We start from the raw sequence: 24,279 nt of genomic DNA on the forward strand, positions 1-24,279 counted from the left end.
TGCAGGTTTTACATGTGTCCTTGAACCAACACAGCTGATTTAAATGGCTAAATTAGCTCCTCAACATGTCCTGATGGTCTCCAGAGGCCTGGTAATGAACTAATCATGTGATTCAGGTGTGTTGACCCAAGGTGAGATCTAAAACCTGCAGGGACACCGGCCCTCGGGGCCTGGAATTGCCCACCCCTGGAGTAGAGTGAGGGGGTTGTTATAATTTAATGCCAATGCTGGCTGTTTAGCTTTGTTAGCAGTGAGCATCCATATTAGGTATGATGGATAGATGGTGTTAAACTGAGCTATGCATAACTTTAAACAGTGAATTATATAAATGTTAACCCTAACTCCCCCTTTTGAGAATAGGGAAACTGGTTCTAGAGACCCAAAATGTTATTCCTATCTGTTTTGTATTACTTCTGCCGTAAGGTTTGGCAGTAATAAAGAGATCTTGCTTATATAAGGAACTCAAGTTTCTCTGCCAGGAAATTAGATTTTTAATCTCATTGACATTTTTTTTACCTGGATAAATAAAGAACTAATAATATTAATAAAATGGCTGTGTTAAGATTTCAAATTTTAAACGTCAAATTGGTGTCTGTAAGACAACCACAACTCTATACTATAACTATATTTTGTTATTTAGGCCTACTAAAGCTCCCCATGACAAACATTGCAATGAGTGAAAGAGGAAAGGAAATACACAAAATACACTTAACAGCAAAAGAACCCAGAGATATCAGGTGCATTGCGAAAATGTCTTTCATTTTCAGTGTGAAAGGACATTATTAAAAGCTTGCTATATAAAGCTGTTAGCACTGGATTCAACATTTTTCCTTTACAGCTCAGGTCATCATTGCCTACGTTTTTCTAAAGTGACACTATCACACCTATTATATCTTGTACTATTTTGAACCTCGCTGCTGAATGAAATCGCTGCCGCTGATAAACAGCCTCCAGGACACTTACACGCTGTTCTTCTTCATATTCTGTGAATAGTCCGACATGGCTTTATCAATTTCCCCTGGAGAAGTGCTCCGAATCAGCTCGACCAAATCAGCTCCGAAGTAAACAAGCCTTTGTTTGGATGTGTGCAATCAATATATATAATCAAATTTACTACTCCATCCACTGAAAGGATTTGAGGTGACTGTGACCTCAGCATTCAAAAACACCTCTTGACCTTTCAATGGTGAGCTAAAACGAGAGTGTTAATAGATTTAGCACGCTGCATTTAATTTCATCTGATTGCTTTGAATTCTACATGTACCTATTAGGTTTTGCACTTTTGTGTTAATGACATATAGTCCTACACCTGTCATCACTGCAAATAAAATCATTTTATAAATCATGCATTTATAGTTTGCCAAATGCAAATTGCTGAAATGCACTGCTTTTACATAATGCGTTAAACCATTAATGATGTTAATGGTATATTTATCCCGTTAGTCCCGTTAATCTTGCAGCCATTATTGTACAGATTTTTGTGAAATCCATTTACACGATTTGTCACACCTCATGCATTTTCATACCTTTTCAAAAATTACCACCATGACCAAATCATGTTGACAGTTTTGTTTCATTATTATTTCTGAAAAAAAAAAAAAAAAATGGATCTGCTTCCTGCAGCCTGCAAAACATCATCACTTGTGTCCGTCGGTAAACTCGGATGACACTCTGTTGTCAAATTTGTTGCCAGGAGAGTGTTTCAGGCATAACTTATAGCTCACAGGCCTGTCAGAACATTCTGTTTCTCTAACCCTGGCTGATTAGGTCCCACACCCGCTTTCACACCTGGGCGCATGTGATTAGAGGATCACCAGGGGGTCCTTTGTCCCTCCTTGGGGGGATACTCCCACTGGGTTTAAAATCTGGGACTCTCGGCCATTTGACCTTAGAACTGAAGAAGCTTCTCGGATGAGAGGTGAAACGTCTTCAAGCAACTTAAAGAAGTCCAGACGCTTTTTCTTTGCCAACTCCTTTGACTACGATGACCTGGATGACTGAGAACCTTCACAGACATACTGTTTCTCTATTCTAACCACAGCTGATAGACTAGCATTCCTTGCCGTTCAGACAGTTATTAATTTAGCGCTTCTCCCTGCAAAACAGTAGGCAAACAAAAGGGATCCTAGTTATGGTAGGGAACTATGACCATAGTTTTATCTATCTGCTATCTAGAGCACTGTCACATCTTTTTGTCCCATGGATGCATTTGTGTGGCACGATTAGCATATTAGTATGGATTTACTCTGTAGGTATTTTTTGTGGCCATCTGCATGTGTAAATGTTAGCATGGTCCTCTGTAGAATGAAATTCATTGTGTGCTGTTCTCATTGCACTACATGTTATCGTTTTACACACACAAGGCCAAATTCCATGACACTATAGCAGACACAAAACGTAATCTTACCAGTTATGACTAGGTAGTGTATTTAATTCATTTGATTAGTGAAAGTTTTTTTTCAAACAGTACCTGTGCGTGGTGAAAAATGACTGCAATAACAGCATAAGCTGTTACCTTACTTTTGGGAAACTTAGATCATTCTGTAAGTCTGAGTTTGAGTTTGAATAACTTTTCCTATTTTTTTTTTAATGTCTTTTCAATTTTTCATTTCTGCAGAAAAACAACAACAACGACATCATGGCCAAATTTTTAAGCAGTCTGAGTGAGAGCTGGCTGTAAAAAAAAAAAAACAAAAAAACAAAATCAAAATAAACCAAAAAAAACTTGGAAGTGTTTCTTTTTTTTAGCAATAGTAGATGCAGTGGTGGAAATAATTCACGTGACATAAAGGGAAACTATAGCAGCAGTCAATAGCCAAGGTGAGCTGTAGAGAAGCTGCTGCATTCAGATGTGACAACTTTCTTTGTGTTAGTCTTGTAAGTGTTGTTCTGTGAATCGATAATGACATTGTAGGTCCCTGTTACGGAGCATGCATGCTGCCGTGCCATCTATTCCCCTGGGAAGCCCTATATTCCTGTACGATTTGATCTTCCGCTACATCAAGCAGGATTCTTTACAGCATGAGTTATTGGAGCTGCTGTGGAATGGAAAACTGTGACATGACCCACTGATTGTATTTGGAGAAGACTTTTGTACTTTACCCTGCCAGCTCCTTCATTGTTGTTTGATTTTGAAAATTGGACTTTTGATTACAACACTGCAACTTTCAACTTCTCTCACTGAGCTGTGCCTCTTTTTCTTATTTAATTTTTTTTGAATGTCATTTTATTAGCAGCAGCACGGTGGCATGGTGGTTAGCACTTTTGCCTCACAGCAAGAAGGTCCTGAGTTCGACTCCACCGTCTGTGTAGAGTTTGCATGTTCTCCCTAGGTACTCCGACTTTCTCCCACAGTCTAAAGACATGCAGTTAGTGGGGTTATGTTAATTGGTGATTCTAAATTGCCCATAGGTATGAATGTGAGTGTGGTTGTCTATCTCTCTGTGACAGACTGGTGACCTGTACAGGGTGTACCCCGACTCTCGCAGTATGGCAGCTGGGATAGGCTCAAGCCCCCACCTCCCGTGACCCTGATAAGGATAAGCAGAAGAGAATGGATGGACTTCTTGTTATTATTCTTACAGAACCTCTGGATATAACCAGATAATTAGGAGTTAACCAGGTGATCCACTTTTCAGATAAAAGCTGATGATGATCTGGCCTGGATTGGTTTCTCTGTCAAGCTTTCATAGTAGCATCTTTTGCAACATTCAGGCTGGGTGCACATAATACCTAAAGTTCTTGTTTTAGAATTTCTAAAAAAATTCTGATTTTCCTATTATGTAAGATGACAGGGTATCTGCCATGACTTTTCCAAATAAAGCTTAAGGATCATCAAAAATACTGCAGTTTTTAAAAAAAATACAAATAGAGGGCTGTACCTTATGATTATTTAATTATTAATAAATCTTCCTTTTTTTTGCCAATTTATGAGGCATGAAACAATAAACTGATTATTCATTTGTTGCGATAGTTCCTATGATTTATTTTCTGTCAGCTTACAAATTGATTAGTGATTGTGGGTCTAAAAATGTGTAGAGTAAGGCTTTCTGTCAGTATTTTCTCAATGCAAAAAACATTCTAAAAAAGTGCCATCACACACGTACACACACAAACTCACACGGACTCTGATCGTCATGCCATCCTGTGTTGTTTACATAGTCGAATGCTTTTACCCTGTAGCTGAGGGTTAGAAAGACTGAGTCTATAACTGATGGAGGCCCATGCCTGCCTGCACTGTTTGACATTTGTGCTGAGCCCAACACTTTACTTCACACAGGCTGTACAGGATGGTTGGGTGGGGTGAGTGGGTGGGGATGAGTCCTGCATTCACCCGTCACATTCTGCACTGAGCTGGGAAAGTCAGAGACGAACGCCTGTCAGGGTGGAGATGTTGGACAGAGCTGTTAAGTGTACTCCTCCGGGGAATTTTCGGCTTGTGTGGAAATTGTAAACAAAGTAGGGTGAAAATCCAGGATAATGCACTAACACGGTTTGTATTGCAGCCAAAGTTGCTAATTTTGTCTCCTCTCTCGTTTTCTCTCTTGTCCCTCTGTTACTTCAGTCACAACCAGAGGACCACCACATTTCGACATCCTGTGACTGGACAGATTTCCCCAGAGAACATGGATTTTATCCTGCAGTGAGTGACGCACGCGCACACACACACACACACACACACACACACACACACACACACACACACACACACACACACACACACACACAACCCCGTTCAGCTATCTTAGTGAGGACCCTCATTGACATAATGGTTTCCCTAGCCCCTTACCCTAACCCTAACCATTAAAAATTAATGCCTAACCCTAACCCTTACCCTAAACCTAACCATAACCTAATTGTAACCCTGACACACACACACACACACACACACACACACACATAAAATGAATAAATAAATAAATAATGGTTTAACTTATACTTCACACTACATTAACTTGACCATTTACTTAGGTCCATAAACATTTGGACAGAGACAATTTTTTTTCTAATTTTGATTCTGTACATCACCACAATGAATTGTAAATGAAACAACTCGGATGCCGTCGAAGTGCAGACTTTTAGTTTTAATTCAGTGAATTGAACAAAAAGATTGCCTAAAAATGTGAGGAACTAAAGCGTTTTTTAACACAATCCCTTCATTTGACTTGGTTGAAAACCCTTTGTTGGCAATGGCAGCCTGAAGTCTTGCCCTCATGGATATCACCAGATGCTGGGTTTCCTCCTTTTCAATGCTGTGCCAGCCTCTGCAGCAGCTTTCAGTTGCTGTCTGTTTGTGGGCTTTTCTGTCCAAAGTTAAGGCTTCAACAAGTGAAATGCATGCTCAATTGGGTTAAGATCAGGTGACTGACTTGGCCATTCAAGAGTATTCCACTGCTTTGCTTTAATAAACTCCCGGGTTGCTTTGGCTATATGTTTTGGGTCGTTGTCCATCTGTATTATGAAATGCCACACAATCATTTTGACTGCATTTAGCTGAATTTGAGCAGACAGTATGTCTCCGAACACCTCAGAATTCATTCAGCTGCTTTCGTTCACTTGTTGTGAAGGGGTTTCTCTTCACCATGGAAATAATTCTGCGATCCACCACTGTTGTCTTCGGTGGACGTGGACGAGTTCATCAGTGCTTTCTTTCTTTCTCGGGATGTACCAAACTGTAACTTTAGTTTCTATTAGAGTGGTTCTTCCTGACAGTGACTTTGGAAGCATCTTGGAGACCTGAATTGTTTAAAAGTTAAGTTGGATATGCTTTCTTCTGAAGTGGGTAGATGACAAGCTCTTAGAAATTTACTGCTGTGAACTTTTTTTTATTTTGCCAGGACACCTTTTAAGTAAAGGAATGAAAGTGTTAGTGGACTTGCCAAGGACAAGCAATGTTACTGAAGTGTTCTCGCTATCTGTGCAATAGCAAGAATGAGTAAAATATTTCTTTCTTCCTCTGTGAACCAGTGGATTTGGCAGGTGCAAATGTATATTCTTTTAGCTCCAACTGTTTTCCTTGCTGAAAGTTAGATGAGACCTCTAGCCTTTGAATATTAACTCAACCAGCACAAAAACTGTAGGCAGGGAGAGATGGATAACCTGGGTGAACCCAAAGATTAAAAAAAAAATGGACTTGATAGATGCTGATCTGGAATCCATAAGCGAGTTGTAAGAGTTGTAGATCTTATTGATCTCTTTACTAAAAGTCAATAAACATATTTCTTAAAATACTAAATATAAATTTATATACAAACTCAACAGTGTTTCTATTTGAAGTTTCCTGGATTCTACAGTTCAACCTATGTGGGTGATATAAAAGGGAAAATAGAGTTTGTAATATCTTTCACATAGATCCAGTCCTGATACCACAGGTAGCAATTTTACATGTTTTTATATTGAAGTATCAAATTAAATACACAGATATCACAGTATACATGATCAATTATCTGCTTTTAGGACATTAATGTATAGCTTTAGGTGACTATGAGTAGGTTTTTAGGTATGTCACTGATAAACTCTCAGGGGCTGTTTATTACCATCAGTTCTCTAGATATCTAAACAGTGCTATTTGTAACCATGTTTCATAGCATCATGAGCTTTTTCCACAAATGACAGAGAAAAAGGTCAGGAAGTACAAGTAATATATTTCCCAGCATTCCCACAACCATCAAAACTTAAGAGAAGACACTTATTTTTAGTCAATGGGGTGTAAAACTGATGATAAAATTGATTTCAAATGATATACTGCATAGATAAAGTTAGGCTTTGATGCACAAAATAGAACTAAGATTTGGTGGAACTTGGAATTTGAAATGGCAAATATGTGCAAATATGTGTGCAGTGAGGAAGGAGAGCCCAGCTTTTTTTTACCCTCTCGAGCCTGTTGCACTGCTCTGGCTGCCCGGTTGAACGTTATGCTTTTGGGTCAGTGCTGAGCGAGATAGATCATGTCATGTACAAACCTGAGATGAGCACAGTAACTACAGCTACCATAGCAGTACCCTGATTTCAATTTCAGGTTGAATATCCAAATATTAAAATATTACATCCCTGAATGCTTTCAGACTTTAAAAACTCTGATTTGTGTGGGTCTCCCCGAAATAAAGAAGTCAGAGTGCCTACTTAAAACTGTTAAGGAGACATTTTGCATTGCACTCTAATGGCTTTTGTTTGGGGGAAGGACTCCCTGCCAATGAGTGAACCTGACACCAGACTTTCACCACAGAGCAGGGAAACTCTATGGTCTCTGTTACAAGAGACTAGATATTCTTTTCTTTTCCACAGCACAATTTGTACTGTACAGTTCAACAGGATAAGTGAATTTAGGACCACATCGATGTTCACCTTTCTCAGACTAGCTACATCATGGATTTATCTGTAAATAATCTGTAAATAAATATCGCTGGAATTTAATTATATTCTGCAGCCTATAGGTAGTTTGTATTTATTTTTTAAAGATTTAATTATTTTTGCAGTAAAATAAACATTTTCAAGCCTAAAAAAAATTAATAACAATATAACGCTACATCACTGATCCATCATACGAATCAAGGTGTTATTTGTGCATTTTAGGTGCTCTATATGTGAAACGCCATGAACCTCCGTCGAGGGTACGGACACAGACAATAACAGTATGTAAGGATGTATCTCAAAAGTGTGTTTAAGATAGTGAAAATGGTTTATAGGAGTGTGGGGAGGGTTTTTATGGCGTAACATATATAAACAGTGTTTTTCTCATTTTTGCTATGTAACTTTGCACTGTCCACTTTCTGCTGTAATAAAACAAATTTCCCACGTGTGGGACTAATAAAGGTTAACTTAAGTTAACTTAATAAACATATGGTTTCTACTTAGCGTATTTTCACCTCCTGGAACATAACCCCCGTGATAATAGAGGAAATACAGTGTATGTGTTTTTTTTTTTCATCCCTGTGTGAAAAATAATTTCACATCTTGATTGTGGCACTTTTCTATAAACCAGTTTGGTTTGGGTAGGATATAAATCAAAATGTAGCCACAATGTCTGACAGTTTCCTGTGTTTTCGGTTATTTATTTTATCATTGTTTTATTGAATGCTGTGGCCGGTTCTGTATCTTCCTATCTTTCCTCTGCCCACCTGCACACACCCTCAGGAGATAAAGTTAAAGTTGAACATCAGCTTACAGAGCACATCGGGTGAAATTGTGTAATAATGAAAAAAACCCATCAATACTAAAATATTTTTGTCAAAGATTTTATGTCAGTTGAACTTTGATTTTCATAGGACTAGGAGGATAGGTGGGGTCAGAACACAGACATGAGTCAAGAGGGCATGACTCATGTCCAAAGGTCTTCATACCATTCTCAGCAGACATTGTCAGACTATTGGCTTTATTACTTGCTCACACCATCCATCCATTTGTTTACTTACTTACTTAACCTTTTAAAACTAACCCCTTTCCAAAAAGTCAGCCTGTTTCTGATGGGTTTTATATGAAGAGCCTAAAGAGGCAGCCACACAGGAAGTGACGAGCAGTGAAATGGCAAATAGAGAACGCAGAAAGTTACTGACATTTAACAATTTCAAGTGATGATGGGAGAAAATAATCACTGTGAAGTGTGTGCGTGAGTTTAACTTTTCTCAGCTTCTAGGCAATAAGTTAAAAAGACTACCAATGAGAGTGAAGGATATTGTTGATTTACATATGACGGTGTGGTAACCACATTATTAGCAACATGCTAATAATCAGTCCTTTTTAACCCATCGTGTAAGTCAGGGATTATAAAGTTAGCTTTGTCGTGACCATTGAGTAACTTAAATGAAACAAATTCCAAAAAGTTAAACTACATAGAAGTATTTAATCCTTTATCCTACATAAACTCATTCTCTCGGAGTAGGGAATCTAATTAATATAACACAGTGTTAAAAATATTGATGCATTTTCTGATAGCAAGAAACCTACATCTCAGTCAAAACTTTAAAATTCAAAGAGGGTATATACTGTATCCTCACAGCGGTGTCATTTACTGCGGTGCAGTTTTGCTTCCTGGTATTTAAGCAATATCTGTAATCCTTTAATTAGTATCTCTGGGTGTGTGGTGAATGCATTTGTGTGGCTCACCTTTCTTGCTGTTGTGTTTTGTATATGTAATTTGCTCTCAGGCACTACGGGTATTAACGCAGCTTAGACTGAATATGCATGTTTTTGCTGATTAGTATGTGTGGGCATGTACACACATCATGACAACTTATAAGTTATGGGTCTTGTTGTTGGTGAACATCAAAGCTGAAATCTGGTTCGTCAACAAAATCTCTGTAATTATGAATTGCCTTTAAATATCAGATGGCATATCCAAGACAAAATGGCTCTTAAGAATAAAGCTGGAAGAGAATTTTGTGTGATTTTAAGTTAAAAACTCACAGCACAAGAGGTGCTCACAGCTGACAGACAGTTGAAAGGTAATATTTCTAACATGACTAAATTAAACCCCTCTACAAAGTTCTTCACAAAACATCCATCATCATTTAGACAAGTACAGTCAGTGTTTTTCAAATGTAATACACTGGTTAACAGATTACCACCACTATTTGGCTTTTTTTTTTTTTTTGCGAATTCTTTTTGCATAGGCAGATTTTTGTTTTTGTAACATTAATATGTCAATATTACTAAAATAGTGTTGATTCTAAAACCAAGATGTTAAGTTGAATTAGTTAAACATCGTCTCATGAAATACTTTACCTTTTTTTGCACACAAAAAATCCCATTAAGGTACCTTTGCTACTGTTTGATTGGATTAATAGATTTTCTTTATATCAGTTTCCCCCACTCAGAAAAATCTACCTCATGTGCTTGGTTATTGGTTGCATTTTCGTTGAATCTTTTATTAGGTTTAATTCTTCCTAAATGCATCAGAGCCAAATCCAGTCACTGATTTGGTGAAGAACAATTAATAGAGATTTTGTGGCAGCTAATCTAATGAGAGAACACATTAAAATGTAATCAAGTTTCAGGGCACAGGCGCAATTTCTATCAGCCTATTTTCTTTCCATTTTTTTCCCTTTCTGCCATCATCTCATTGGTTTCAATTTCCTGTTTCCTCTATTTCTGTGTCCCACCCAATCAATGTTTCTGCTATTTCACTTTCCATCGTTCCCCATACATCCTGTCATAGCTTTTTGCTGAGAGCTCTAGCTTCCCACCGGTTGGAGAGTCTGATTTACCTGGCTGCTAGAGAAGCAATATTGGTATGAGCAGTACTTCCTTTTAGCACTGAAAGTGAAGTGAAGATTGCTTTTTGTTTTGCGTGGGCAAGAAGTGCTTTTCTGCCAGCCTGACTTGTCTGGCATGGACCACACTGCAAGGTACACTATATCTCCATTCACCGGTCCTTCCACTCACCACTGTGGTTCCTTTCGCCGTGTCATTTGCTTTCTCTTTGCACCACTTGCCCATCTCTCTTGCTCACTTGTCTTTTCCTGTCCCTCCCATGCTACCCAACCCATTCCTATGCATCATCTCCCTCTCCTCTTCTCTTTCCTCCATACGTCCCAAATGATGAAGGACCTGGTTCCATATTTCCTCACTATGTTCTGATGGATCTGTCTTATTAGCAGCTGTGTAGGTGTGAAGCAGGTCTGTACAAACCACTATGATAATGTGTCAGTCAAACCCACACACATTTTACCAATATGTGTGTATATGTGTCACTATGAAAACAGTAATTTTTCTACAAGTTTTAAAGAGGGAGGCAGTAGAAATTAAATCTGTTTAGCTGCTAAACAGGAAATGCTTCGTAGTTCGGTGTAATCAGTGTATTAAAACAACGAAGGAGGTTCTTTGCTGTGCTTATTTAGGGCACAGCTGAGCAGCATCGATTGCCATCTTCATACTGGCTGTAAAGAAGAACCTTGAGGGTAATGTATTGAAGCATTCAAAGACCAATTAAACCTTAATTGACTGAAGTCAATTCCAGAAAGGACAATAAAATAAAAGCAACTTATAAAGCAATTTATCTCATGAAATTGTCCCTTTGTCCCTTTATTGTTGTTATTGTTTTTTGTTTGCATTCACATACATTTTGTATTAGGAAATTTTAAACTAAGATATTCTTCAAACAGTCCTGGAGCAGATTTTAAACTTTTAAAACATTTTTAAAAGTTTTGTCTTGCTACCTAAATGTTATTAGGTATCCAGGTTGGTTGATGAATCTAAAAATGTACTTTCCAAATTGGTTGACGTTATTTTAAGGGGTGTATACATGGGAAGATACTAGTGGTGAGGTGGCCACAAAGGACCATGGAAAGAGTGAATTTGGAGACTTCTAGCAATGACCAGTGGGAAAATAAGTAAGCAACACAAAGCGGGTGTGTACTCACTTTAATTGCTCTGAACATTTGCGACTGATAAACAATGGGAACAAAGGATGTCTTTCATTCGGGATTTAAATATAGGTTTGTCACAATACTAGAATTTCAAGCTTGGTACTGACACCTGGGGGGGGGGAAGCCTACCTTAAAGAATCTTAAGATTCTTTACCTTAGTGCCAAAAAACAAAAACAAAAAAAAAAGAGAAAATATTTTTCAGTTGTCTGAGGTGGTGCTGTGCTTTTGGTAACCTGACACTGTGTTTTCATTGCTGGTAAAATGGAGCTGGGAAGCTAGCCTGACAGTCTGTCCAGGTTCTTGTAGACTCCTGTCAGCTTCAGTGTGGAACTTTAACAGAAATATAACACAACATAATTGTGCTATTCTGTTAAATTAACACTGTCATTGTAACTTTACAGATGCACAGGACTGATAACCTTTTTAACATTATCTATTTATTATTAGCCATAGCTGCTAGCTTCTACCTTAACAATAGCTTAATGGATGGCTAATGTGGCTCTCAAATAAAAATACCTTAATTGTTTCCTTATTTCTGCAGGGTGTTGCCAAAGCAGATGGCAATTATCCTAGACTGCCACTAGGAGTACACTAGCTGTGGTCCCCTGAGGTTGTGATTATGGCTATTTGGTAACTGCTAATATTTAGGTGGCTAACATTAACATGTGTGTTGGCCAGGTTAACATTTATGATAACTGTTTAACACTTCAGTGTTGCTGAAACAGCAGCTTTACTTACCTTAAATGGTAAGTAAAGCTGCAGTGTTGTGTTCTGAATATCACATACGTTAGTGAGGAGAGGGTCGGTGTGCTTGCTTGTCTGCAGCAGTGCTTTGTGAAGTCAATTGTTTGTGTTGATAGTGTTGCAAAGGAGTATCTGATCCAATAGTGCTTTTTAGTCAATTAGAATCTGTAGCATTAGTGTCTTTTGGCACCCCTAATTAGCTTCGTACTTGACAGTTAGGGCTTTTTAAAGGTTCATTTTTTGAACACACTTCATACGTATATTGATACGATTAAGAGAAATACTGATGTATTGAGTTTAATATTAAGATATCAGTGGTTTTTTTAAGATCCAAACCACAGCTTTGCACTGAAATAAATTTTTGAACGCAAATAAAAAAAAATACTATCTGTATACATAAATGAAAAGTATCCAAGATATTAGTAGTGACTGAATACTGGCCAATCTGCTATTAAGCATGTTCGGTATCACAAACATGATCATTTCTTAACTCTCATATGAAATGATATTGTGTATATATAGATATATTTTGGTAATCTCCCCAGTTCTATTGTTAACTCAGTGGTGCCATTCCACCACTCATACAAGAAAACCAATCTGAGCCATTTCCCTTTGTGCCTTTCAGAATATTTGCAGTGCTGTTGTAGGACATATTTGCAAACCACACACACACACACACACACACACACACACACACACATACACATACACATACATTAATATTTTTTACCATTAATAAGTGAGGCACTCAGATGGAGCAGAGGTAACCTTTAGGTTACTGCCACCATGTCGCTGCCTCAAGCTAGCACACTGCCTGTGGAATACACTGGAGCTCATATTACTGTGTATATCTGTCATCATCAGCTGCAGCTCCACCCGCACCAGCCAGGCTTCTTTTTTTGGTTTGATGTCAACATGATCTGTGATGGCGGCATCAGCTCAGAGACCATCAAAGCAGAGTCAAAGCTCCATCTGAGAGTGATATTAGCAGCAGGGTGTGGTGCGTGTGTGTGTGTACAGAGGCTGGCGTCAGCGGGCCTGCTCACCAGGGGTTATCGTGGATTAAAGGGGCTAAAGTGTCAGGACTTTACAGGTTCTAGGAGTACCTTATCAGCTCTTATTTTGGCACCAGGAGAGACAAAATAACTTCCCATGGCTGCTGCTGTCTAGGTCTCAGTATCTGAAGTGTGTCTAAGTCTATTTGCACCACATCTATCTGTCTGTCTTCTTGTCACTGGGTGTAAGGTTTTGGAATGCACTGAAATTTGTATCTCGGAAGCTAGCGGGACATTCAAGCTGTTTGCAGATAGACTGAAGAACTGTCAGTTTCAGCTTTCCTAACTTTGTTTTGTATTATTCTGGGATGCATGGTTAATCCCAAGACTTGCACAGCTTGTTGCATGGCATAAAATAAATCTCCTAACTCCTGTTTGTCATGCACAAGCATCAGTTGTAAGACCAGTTTTGGTCCAAAAAATATTTTCACATGAATTTTTATATTTCTTAATATATGCACGATAGTGTTGTTGTTTTCTTCTGCGTGAATGTTATGAAATTTTGAACGCTCTTGATTTGTTTAAATATAGGGAACCAAACATTTAAATGTAATTATCAAGCAGATGCTGAAAAAACAAGCTTGTTTTTACTAAAATAGAGCATGTATGCCAGATGAAAAAAATTCCCTCTACAATTGGAGATAAAAAAGAACTCCTGCTGTCTCTTGGCATGTCTTTCTCATTGTCACACTTGCTTTTCTAAAACCTTCTCCATGCCATGTAATTTCCCTCTGTCCCTCTCAGTGAATGTTTCCTGTTCTCGCTCTACTTAGACACATATTTTTGTGTCTTTGACCCATCCTCTGTGTATTGATCTTGGATTTGGTGATTAAAGTGAAGCTATGCCAGTAATGTGATGAGTGCTCACATGGTGCTTCGCTGAGGGCACAGCAACGTTTTGGTTGAGTGTTGCCATAGCAGCTTTGTGGAGCTGAAGCGGAAGGGAGCAGGGAGGCGGGCGGGGGGGGGGGCATTGTAGATGAAATGTGTTGTTGGGCAAATCTCAGACCCGCATCAGTATTCAAAACATAATCGGTACATTTAAGCTTGATTAATTAAGCTGATTGCTTTTGTGAAAACCTTAGACGATTCAAGGTTTCCTAAAATGACACAATAAATTGACGTTCTTTCAGAAAAAAGATGCTCTTTTAAATTGTTTTAGAAATTGTGACGAGAATATTAATTTCATCTTTGAGCATAGTGAATGCTTTGCATCTCTAAACCAGTAGGTTTTGAACATTTTGAGCCTTAGACGCACCAAGTGGTCACACAGAGTTTCAAAATAGCCTTGATGTTATCTGACACGTTGTCAGTTCCTCTGATTGTTATATATCATAAGAATGAGCCCTGTTATTTTATGGATTTTTTGTAACAGTGCCTCATCCTATACCTTGCTTTCGTCACGTTATTATACATCTTCACACAAACCACAAATCGTCTTGCTGACTACAGTTAAGGACCAGCACATTTTTTTTCTTTTTCTTTTGGTTCCCAAGTGCCACTTTAGCTCACTTTCAACCATGTTAGCACCAGGAAGCTTCTCCCCGACAGATGACACTATCTGACTGAGGCCAGTTGAAGCTATGGTGTAAGACAGCTTTCACGATACTGTGTTCAGAAGGTTTTTTTCCCTTTTCTTTACATGGTAGGTTGCACTGGTGTTTAATTGCAGTTCGCTCCACACAGGAAAACGGTTCATTTCTTCCATCCCAGATTTTGTTTTTCTCTTTGCTGTCAGTCAGGGGCTTTGGATTTGTCATGCTCTCATAATTTCCAGAGTTTGGCAACTGTGGAAATGCACTTAGGTTCTCTTTAGCAGAACTTTTTTTAAGGACTTTTTAGGGTACATAATTATTAGTTGCCTGACAACACAGTGTTAGGGAGCCACTTATCGAGCTCAAGATAGTATCCCTCTATTCACGGTCATGATGTTTAACTGAATGAAGCCTTTTGTGACTCCACCTCCATATTTTATCCCCATTTTATGGTGGAAAATATATATTACCTAGTGTTAAGTGTTAGCTTTTCCTTGAGTAAGTACAGCAAACTTTGAACCTCAAACCAGATTTTCCATTTCAAGCCAGTATTTAATAATATGAGAAAAAAAGGAGTGTGTAGTGTAAGGCAATTTAGTGCCATGAACATCAAAAAAGGACATCACATTGGATGATTTTTTTAAGACAGAAGTGCCAAGGAAACAAAATTCAAAGTAAAAAATGAATGCGCAGTGGAGAAACGGGCTGTCCTTTCCAGCATCGTTAGAAGAAAGTTTTTAGTCCTTACTGTTTATCCAGATGTGGTTTTTTTGTTTTGTTTTGTTTTGTTTTTTTTATTTTATTTTATAGGGATTGTTTGGTCTAACAATGTGGACATACAAAAAACAAACCAGAGAAAGACGGTGACTGAGTTTAATTGGGTAATTGATTGAAGTATTTCTAACTGCCTTGGTCTTCAGGATGCAAACTGAAGCATGAATGTATGATTGTTTAAATGTCAGCCGTCCCTGTGTGGGATGCCATTGCTTTTCATTTTCCCCATATTTCATTTCCTGCTTTTTGTATCTTATGTGTGAATGTGGGAGTTTGCAGTATCTTGCAGTAAAAAGTGACTTTTTTCCTGTTTTCTTGAGAGTGGTACAATTAAAATATAAAAAAGTCATATGGTCAAATGTCAGTCTTTATGACAATCACTTTTCCTGTGTGATTAAATCTCCATTGTGACCTCTCTATTTTCCTCTCAACAAGTGGAGGGAAGGCGCTTCTCTCGGCAGACAATAAAGGCTCTCCAACACATATTTTAGTTTCAATGTCAACTCATGGCCTGTATTGCATAGTGAGATTAGTATGTGCTATTTCTAAGGTTGTGATTCCTGTGCTGTCATGCTTTGACCATACAGTTTTGCTCTTTAATACTCACTTTTAATGGGTAAATCTGTTCAACTGCTCGTTAATGTGGATATCTATTCGGGCAATTACATGGCAGCAGCTCACTGCATTTCAGTATGGTGACAATGTAATGGCAACCTGCTGATGTTCAACCTAGCTTCAGAAGTGGGGGAAAGAAGGTGCCCCTGATGCCAGAGGTGAGAGAACAATGGCCAGGCTGCTTCAATCTGCTAAGAAGACAACCAAGCTATGCAGAAGACCACAACCTGTCAGCTAAGAACATAAAACTGATGCTACAGTTTCCATGGACTCACCAAAACTGCACAATTAAAGACTGGAGAATTGTTGTGTATCTGAGTCTCGATTTGTGTTGCAGCATTCACATGGTAAGGTGAGAAACTGGTGTAAACTACATGAAAGCATGGATCCATCCTACCTTTTATAAACTGTTCAGGCTGCTCCTCGTGATGTGATTGTTTCGGGGATATTTTCTTGGCACACTTTGGGGCCCTTTGCGTACCAGCTGAGTATTGGTGAACCATCGCAGCCTACTTCAAAACTGTTGGTGACCATGTCCATCCCTTTAAGACCACATTATCTTCTGATGGCTGCTTCCATTATTATAATGGGCCATGTCACAAAGCTCAAATCATCTTAAACTGGTTTGTTGAACATGAAAATGAGTTTATTATACTGGCCTGCACAGTTACCAGAGCTTAAGCCAATAGAACACCTGTGGAATGTGGTGAAACTGGCAACAGGGTGATGCTATCATGTTAATATGGATCTCTGGGGGTGCATTTCCAGCATCATGTTGACTCAATGTCATAAGGAAGTAAGGGAGTTCTGAAGGCAACATGGGATCCCACCATCTACTAGCGAAGTTCAGACCAGTGAGTCTGCCTTTTCTTCTTTTTCTTCTGTACAGTAATTTGTTCGCATCAGAGAGAAAGAATTCCATGTATATTTCCACCAAGACCATAGGGAAAATGTCATATTTCCTTCCACTGAAAGATTTCACAGAAGACAAAACATTGTCCTTTCTCTGTTTGCCTTTAAGTCGTCATTAGTGATAGCTAGTCCCTTATTTCCATGTTTGTTTTTTATTATTTTAATTATGAGCTGTGATTATGAAGTTTATCCTTTGTTTCTAAACCTTCAGCTTTTGAAGTCACTTCAAAGAATCGTCTTGTGTAGATGAGTTGATTTCTCTGAAGGTATCACCCCATTAGGTTGCATCCCTTCACCACATCACTTTGGCTGTCAAACTTATTTGTCAGAAATTCTCTTGAGATTTAGTCTTCCGTTACAATCAATTTGTAGAATTACAGGACATGGAAATTTGTCAAATTTGAAACCGAATCAGTGCGCTGTCTCCTTTGTCTCCAGTATGGTTCCAGTTTGAGAATATGGTACGCAAACAAAAGAGAACCCATTAGCACTTTTTATTATGACCTCTTCAAACCCCTTGTGATGAGCAAACTAACTTCAAGTGTGAAATCACTGGAGTGCCTTTTACATTTTAAAAAGGCAACAAGTACTTTGAGATCAGGTAACAGGAATATGAAGCAAAAGCAATGCTGTATATTTGACTTGCAGTTTTTCTTCCTGCACTCATCAGTCATGAATCAGAGCTCGAATACTTCAGTGATGCGTTCTTCACAAATCACATTTCCTCCATGTTGTGCAGTCTAAAAAACTTGATCCTCTAGTTGTACTCTTGACCTGATGCACTACCTTCTAAAACTGATGCTTGGTCTCGGGTCATTGCCGGAGATTCGGCACTTATCGCTAGAGATGAGCCTCAACATTAAAGTTAAGTAAATTTGATGCCGAGGTTGACTTTTATTCTCTGCAGAAGTTGGAGGTCCATGGAGACAGATCATAGTCATCATCTCACATCATTGCAGACTGAGTGCTGAAGCCCTATAACACTTAGCAGATTTTGATGTATCAGAAGACTGTTTTAGCACTAGGCTGTGTAAGCAGGTAACAGTAGTAAGCTAAGGCACTTATTGTTCCTCATAGCCATCTCTAATAGCCACATTACAGTAAAATTGTAATGATTATAGTTATGCAACTTTCATTACAGAGAAATATATAGTGTTCAAGTGCTTTAGCTTAACTTCATAAAAATGCAGTAAAAATAGTGACCTAAAACTAACATTTGGGTATTTGATTTACTACATTATCACGATACCAAACCTTTTGATCCTCCAGTAAATAAAATTATGAATGAATCTAAGTGATTGTTGATATGCTAATAACATCATTGTTGTAATGCGATTTTATGTCCTTGATAATCATGCAGTGAACATATACTATTGTGACAACTGAAGACTTATTTCAATAATCAAGTGGGGATGTTTAGTAATCTAACATAACCTTGAAGTCTTTACCCTGTGGTACAAGTGTTGTGCCAGAAATGAAGAACACGAAGAAACATGTATTATTCTACATGAACATAAATGTCCAGTGACAGATATAAATCTCGTGTCATAGAATAAAGTCACATTTAAAAAGTCAGATATCAAAGCAAAATATTCATTTTCTTTCAATTCAGTTTCATTGATATAGTGCCAAATCACAACAACAGGTGCTTCAAGGCGCTTCATATTGTAAGGTAGAGACTCAACAATAATAAAGAGAGAACTCAAACAATCAAGCCACCGCGTATGAGCAAGGATTTGGCAATAGTGGGAAGGAAAAACTCCCTTTTAACAGGAAGAAACCTGCAGGGGAACCAGGCTCAGGGAGGGGCAGCCATATGCTGCGACAGGCTGGGGTGATGGAAGGAAAACAGGACAAAAGACACACTGTGGAAGAGCAACTGAGATTTATATCTAATAATTAAACACAAAGTGATGTGTAAGCACATAGTAAGTGAAAAGGGTGAGTGAACACAAAACACTCATGGGAAGCAGCCTAAAAATATGAAATCATTACCACAAATTAATAGTTCATGGTAAAACTGCTCCATGGAACATTGATACTATACAATATCAGTATTGTACTGCACAGCACACTACGACAGTGTGGCTTTTCATCTTGTTTACTCAAACTTTTTCCTCTTCTCTCATTTTTTCCTTAATCATTTCAGCTAGATTATTTTGGTTGCCTGAACCAATCAGTTAAACAGAAATGATCATACAATAGAATACAATAAAATAGAATAGAATGTATTGCACTGCACCTCTATGAGCCGTGTTACATGTGTAATAAGACAGAAAAGCCAGAGTGATTGTACTTCTGAGTTTCAGGTGCTCATTTCTGATCTTTGTTTTTTTTCTATCTTCAGAGTAGTACAGGTCACAGATGCTAAAATCTGTTCTTTATGACACAGAAAGGAAATAAAGTCGTGCTCTAATTAGTCTGGTCTTTTATTTCATCTTACCATCTGGCTTTGCGTGTTTTCCAACCCTCCGCTGATCTTCCTTCTGTTTCAGAAAAACAGAATTAAATCTGACAAAATTTGACAATATCACTCTGAAGTATTATGTGTGATTTCAAAATACACACAGACAGACACACACACACACGCGCGTTGTGAGCCTGCAAGTATAAATAAACAAGAAAACTCCTGTTTAGACGCAAATTTGATGGTTTAATTTTACTGCACAAAAATCAGTTCATGCTTTTATCACGGAAGCTTTTAAATTCTGCCCAGTATTAGCTTTTAATTAAAGAACAGTGACTTCCCCAGATGTTTTATAACTTCAGTTCTGCTTACAATTACTCCACTGAATACTTTTTTTTTTTTTTTTTTTTACTTGAATTCAGATGAAAATGCAATTCATTTTTATTTTAGGGTTCGTGACCTTTAAAAAGTTTCCATGAAATTCTCTTGACAGGAGAATAAAAACAGAGCTCTCTGAACCCACCCACACAACATTGAAATGATTTACATTATGCATATGTGGGAAAGAAATTTAGTGATGTTCAGAAACTGTTGGCAGGGTTGGTCTGTTACAGCTCAGCCTGTAATGTGGAGAGCAGAGCTGGGAGCGAGATCAGTGTTTTTATTGGGAAAAAAGAAAAGAGAAATACAGAGAAGATGAGCACAACAGATAAAATATACTTTAGATAAACAACAAAAATAACGTAGTATCAAAACCAATATTCGTTTCATTCTGGAAATATTTTCAAATCAGACATAATCAAAGCATTTTTTTCCCTTCAATAAGTCTTTTACCAAGAGGGACGCTTCCAAGACACGAAAATGTGCTTAGAGGAATAAAACTATGGATTTATTTGAGAAAGATGGAGTCGTAAAGAAATGTAACACTTAGTAATTTTCTTGGATGAAGGAATGTATTATATTACCATTGTTCGCTCTTTTGAAACTAATCAGACAGATATAGACACTTGCTGTGCCTGGTGTTATTCCACTGAATATAAAAAATACAGCACAGAAAGTCTCATCTGTCTCGCCACAAAAAGACAGCAGCAATAGCGATTGTGCCATCATGCAAATAGATACTCAGTGAAGACCACATGCAGGGAGGCTCATTTTGTTTCCTCAGTTGTTTGTGTGTACTCTGGTTTTAAAAGTATACACACACAAATGTTGGTAGCTTACAAGGTTACATGTGGAATATGGAAAATCGTAGCTGGTATTGAGGACAGCAAAAGGTCTGTAGGCAGTAAAAAGGGTCTGTAGAGGATCATTTAGAGGATAAATCTTTAAGGGGACTGCAGTGACTCTTGAACACAGTTATGCATTATATGAAGAAAACACACAAAACATGTAAATCTACAAAAGAAGAAACTCTATACTAGTGAAAGCTTGACTACTGTAAAAATGATTTTAGGATGGTGTATTGAGCACCGTTTGGCTTCCCCCAAAAAATGTGAGGGAAGAGAAGGAATCTTTCTACAGGCAGGCACATAATTAGCACTGTGGAACAATCACTGGTCCTCATAAATCACTTTAAAATCAGGAACATCCAAATATCAGAAGCAGTCACAACTCCTATTTGATGGACATTTAGCCTGATAACATGTTTGATGCTCATATAAACAAATGTGGATGATAGGCACTCACAACATTTCTAATTCATCAGTGCCTCAGGCTTCTAACAGGAACACAGTGAAGGTGATATGTCTAAAACTGCCAAAGCATTCTTAGATTCAGTCATTTTAAAGTGCCCAAGGTTGCTTTTAAAATAGTAAAAAAAAAAAAGTACAAGTGATATGAGATGGCCAAAAAACACACGGAACAAACAAACAAACAAACAAACAAACAATTAAATAATTAATTAAATAAATAAATAAAACATATACATCAGGCTGCTTATCTAAAAAACAAATAAGAACACGACTCCAGTAATTCCTGCTCTGGCTCTTCCTGAAGGTTTAGGTGAAATAAAAGAAAAAAGTAGCACAAAAAAAGACTGCCGACAAAGAGACGCGTTAAAATGTTATTATTGCAGGTTATTACATCTGTTTGCGATGGAGTCGGGTGGATATCACTGTGAGCTGTGTGAATAGATCAATTTACAGCTCTTACAAGCAGAAGCTTGTGAAATAAGGTTTGAAAACCTGAACTCACAGCGGTTTCTGAACCATTTTTGCAGAGTTTTTCAAAGTCTGTAGATTGCCATGTTTTCTTTTCCTGTTCTTCAAGGTAGAGTGTGCTTCCTTAAACCAAAGTGCTGTAATGTGAAAAAGACTTTACCAAACCCTGAGTACTTTGTTGTGTGTACTTTGGCAGCTGTGAATGAGACTCAAAGGATTATCCAGTTCTTGGCCCTGTCCCGTTAGCTATCGTGTTACAGTCTGTTGAGATGCCATGCTCCACATTACTTCCTTCTTGAACCGTTGCGTTTGACAGATAATTAATAAGTCATAATAACAGCTTGAATAAAAGCTACATGGTATTCAGTAGGCCGGAAAACCTATATCTTTATTGCCAGCTTTCATAATGATGTCATAAAGAATCTTAAATTACATGGTAGTCAGTGTAAAAAAAACATGCTTTTTAATATGTGTTTATGAAAAAAAGAACTGAAAAACTATAAAATACTCAAGATGTATTAATAATTCAAATTCCAGCAGAAATAGACCTTGAAATGGTGACTGCAACATGTTAGAGAGGCTGTTCAGGTGGACATTTAACAGTGGTTAGTGAATGAAAATTTGCTCTAACTTCCCTTGCATATTTTATAAATAGAAAAAGCTTTATGTCATTAAATTAATATTGTGTCATCCACAAATATCTGAAAATGTCAAAACAGTTAAAAAAAAAAAGAAGAAGAAAAAAAAAGATCCTGAACTGAAAAATTGTTCTTGGATATAAAACATCAGAACAATGAAAAAAAGTTTGCTATTTTTGTTTGACTGTGTGACTTAATAGTCCTCAGTCTCAAATTTGGGATTGCTGTGTCTGACATCCTTTTGGAATAAGGCGTAATGGTGCTAATTTACATTCAGTAAACAGTTACACAACCCAGTGCTTTGTGCACACTTTTCTGTTCTGTCTGCATTGCGAGTTTGGTAACCGCTTTCTCTACTGAAAAGGTCATGCAAGGAAATAGGTCTTGGCTGACCTGAAGGTAGAAAAGGAAAATGGATCTTGTGTGAACACACACACACACTGTGGAAGGATTTTTTATTCATTTCCCTCCAAGGTGTGTACGGTGAGAATAATGAAAAATTTAGGACAGTCTGTCTTCAGGTCATTGAGCTGCCTTCGTCAGATGTTTGGTGTTTTCTTTACACACACGCGCACACATGCATGCTCTCAATCTGTCACTGGCCTGTATGAAAACCTGAAACTGTCCCCAAGCACGCTTTTCCAGTTCACAGAATCCACCCTTGCCTCCTTAACGCGTTATGTGTTTTACATACTTGCATACTTGAGTCTTTCAGAAGCAGCTCTGATAGACTTCAAATCACACATTGGGAAAATCGGAATGTCAAGAATAGCAGGATGCCATAAGGCGTAAGACATCAGATTTAATTATTTTCATCAACAAAAACCCTGCAGGTGCTCATGAAACACAAAGTGAACCTAATTTAGAGTCCCATATAAACACATTAATAACAATTATGTATTCATATGCTCCATATTTTTTATCCAGATCTTCTCTCTGCTCCTTGCAAATAGAATGTTTGAACCACAAGTGTGGGGTGCTTCTGTGTTCACACTAATGATATCCCTCAAAATCTAAGAGTCGAAAAAATAACTGGAAAACAGGCACTTTGGGCAGTCTGAATCCTGAGTTTAGGTGAACGAAACTCCAGCAACACTTTTAGTATAAACACGATGTTTATTTGCTCTCTAACAGTCTGCCTAATATGCCAGCCCATAATAAGAAAAATGTGACACAATGTACAGATTTCAGCGCTGCAGTAACAACTTGGGAAATATGTAACGGCTACATCAGAGGTGTGGTTACACTTCACTGCTTCTTCGAGTCCTCCCGGTTATGTATAGTGACGTTTTCTGTATGTGTGTGTGCGTGCAGGCCGCAGGGTACTCGAATGATGTCAAAACCGGCGGGTGAGCAGCTCTCCAGTACCACCGTCAGTGAAGCATCCACTGCCATCACCTCTTCCACTGTGGACACTTCAGCCTCCAAGGTTAGTCTGTAGTTTCAGTATTTACCTGTATATGTGTGTGTTTGTGTGTTAGTTCCACATTTGTCGCTTTCAAACAATGTCCTTTCTTGATTTGTTCTAGACCGATTTTATGCTTTTAAAGGGTGACCATCCAGGCTTTTTGGTCTTTGAATTTTGTCTCCTGCATTTTTGTGAGGTAGTTAGAATATTTTCAAGCAGCAACAGAGAGGATTGCCTTGTGAAATTTTTAGCAATTATGAGGCTTCATGTCTTTGTCCTGTTTTGTGAGAGTTTGTGAAAGGAGTTGCATTGGCAGTCCTGGAGTCTTCAATTGGGTTAACATCCACAGTTAACATCCATCAGTTTTGTGTTAAATGCACTGCACTGAAAAGCCAAGTAGTACGTGAGCCATCAATAAAGCTCTGTTAGCTCTGTAATAAACCTACGATGTTCTCTGCAGCTTGTTAATGAAGAAAATCACTCTATTAATTCACCAGTGCAAAGGTTTAAAATGATCATTAAACAAGAAAACAATGCTAATATCTGAATATACCAACAAACACAGGTACAACCACTGAACACAGTGAGGCATGACAAACAGACAGAGATGTCTTTTTAGTCTCTGGTACAGGAGAAATCCATTCTTTAGAATCGGTCAAGAGATGAGC

General features: G+C 38.0%; 1 protein-coding gene across 6 annotated transcripts in view; it reads left to right on the plus strand.

Annotated features, from left to right (window-relative positions):
• Nucleotides 1-24,279, plus strand: part of LOC116313967 (pleckstrin homology domain-containing family A member 7-like) — a 134,590-nt gene that overhangs the window by 59,824 nt on the left and 50,487 nt on the right. For all 6 annotated transcript variants that reach the window (XM_039614499.1, XM_031731824.2, XM_031731825.2 and 3 more), the window contains 2 exons: nt 4,565-4,642; nt 23,518-23,632. In XM_039614499.1, coding sequence (XP_039470433.1) covers nt 4,565-4,642; nt 23,518-23,632 — 193 coding nt within the window. The remainder of the gene's footprint in view (nt 1-4,564; nt 4,643-23,517; nt 23,633-24,279) is intronic.

The sequence above is a fragment of the Oreochromis aureus genome, linkage group 7 (assembly GCF_013358895.1).
Source record: "Oreochromis aureus strain Israel breed Guangdong linkage group 7, ZZ_aureus, whole genome shotgun sequence".
Taxonomy (NCBI): Eukaryota; Metazoa; Chordata; class Actinopteri; order Cichliformes; family Cichlidae; genus Oreochromis; species Oreochromis aureus.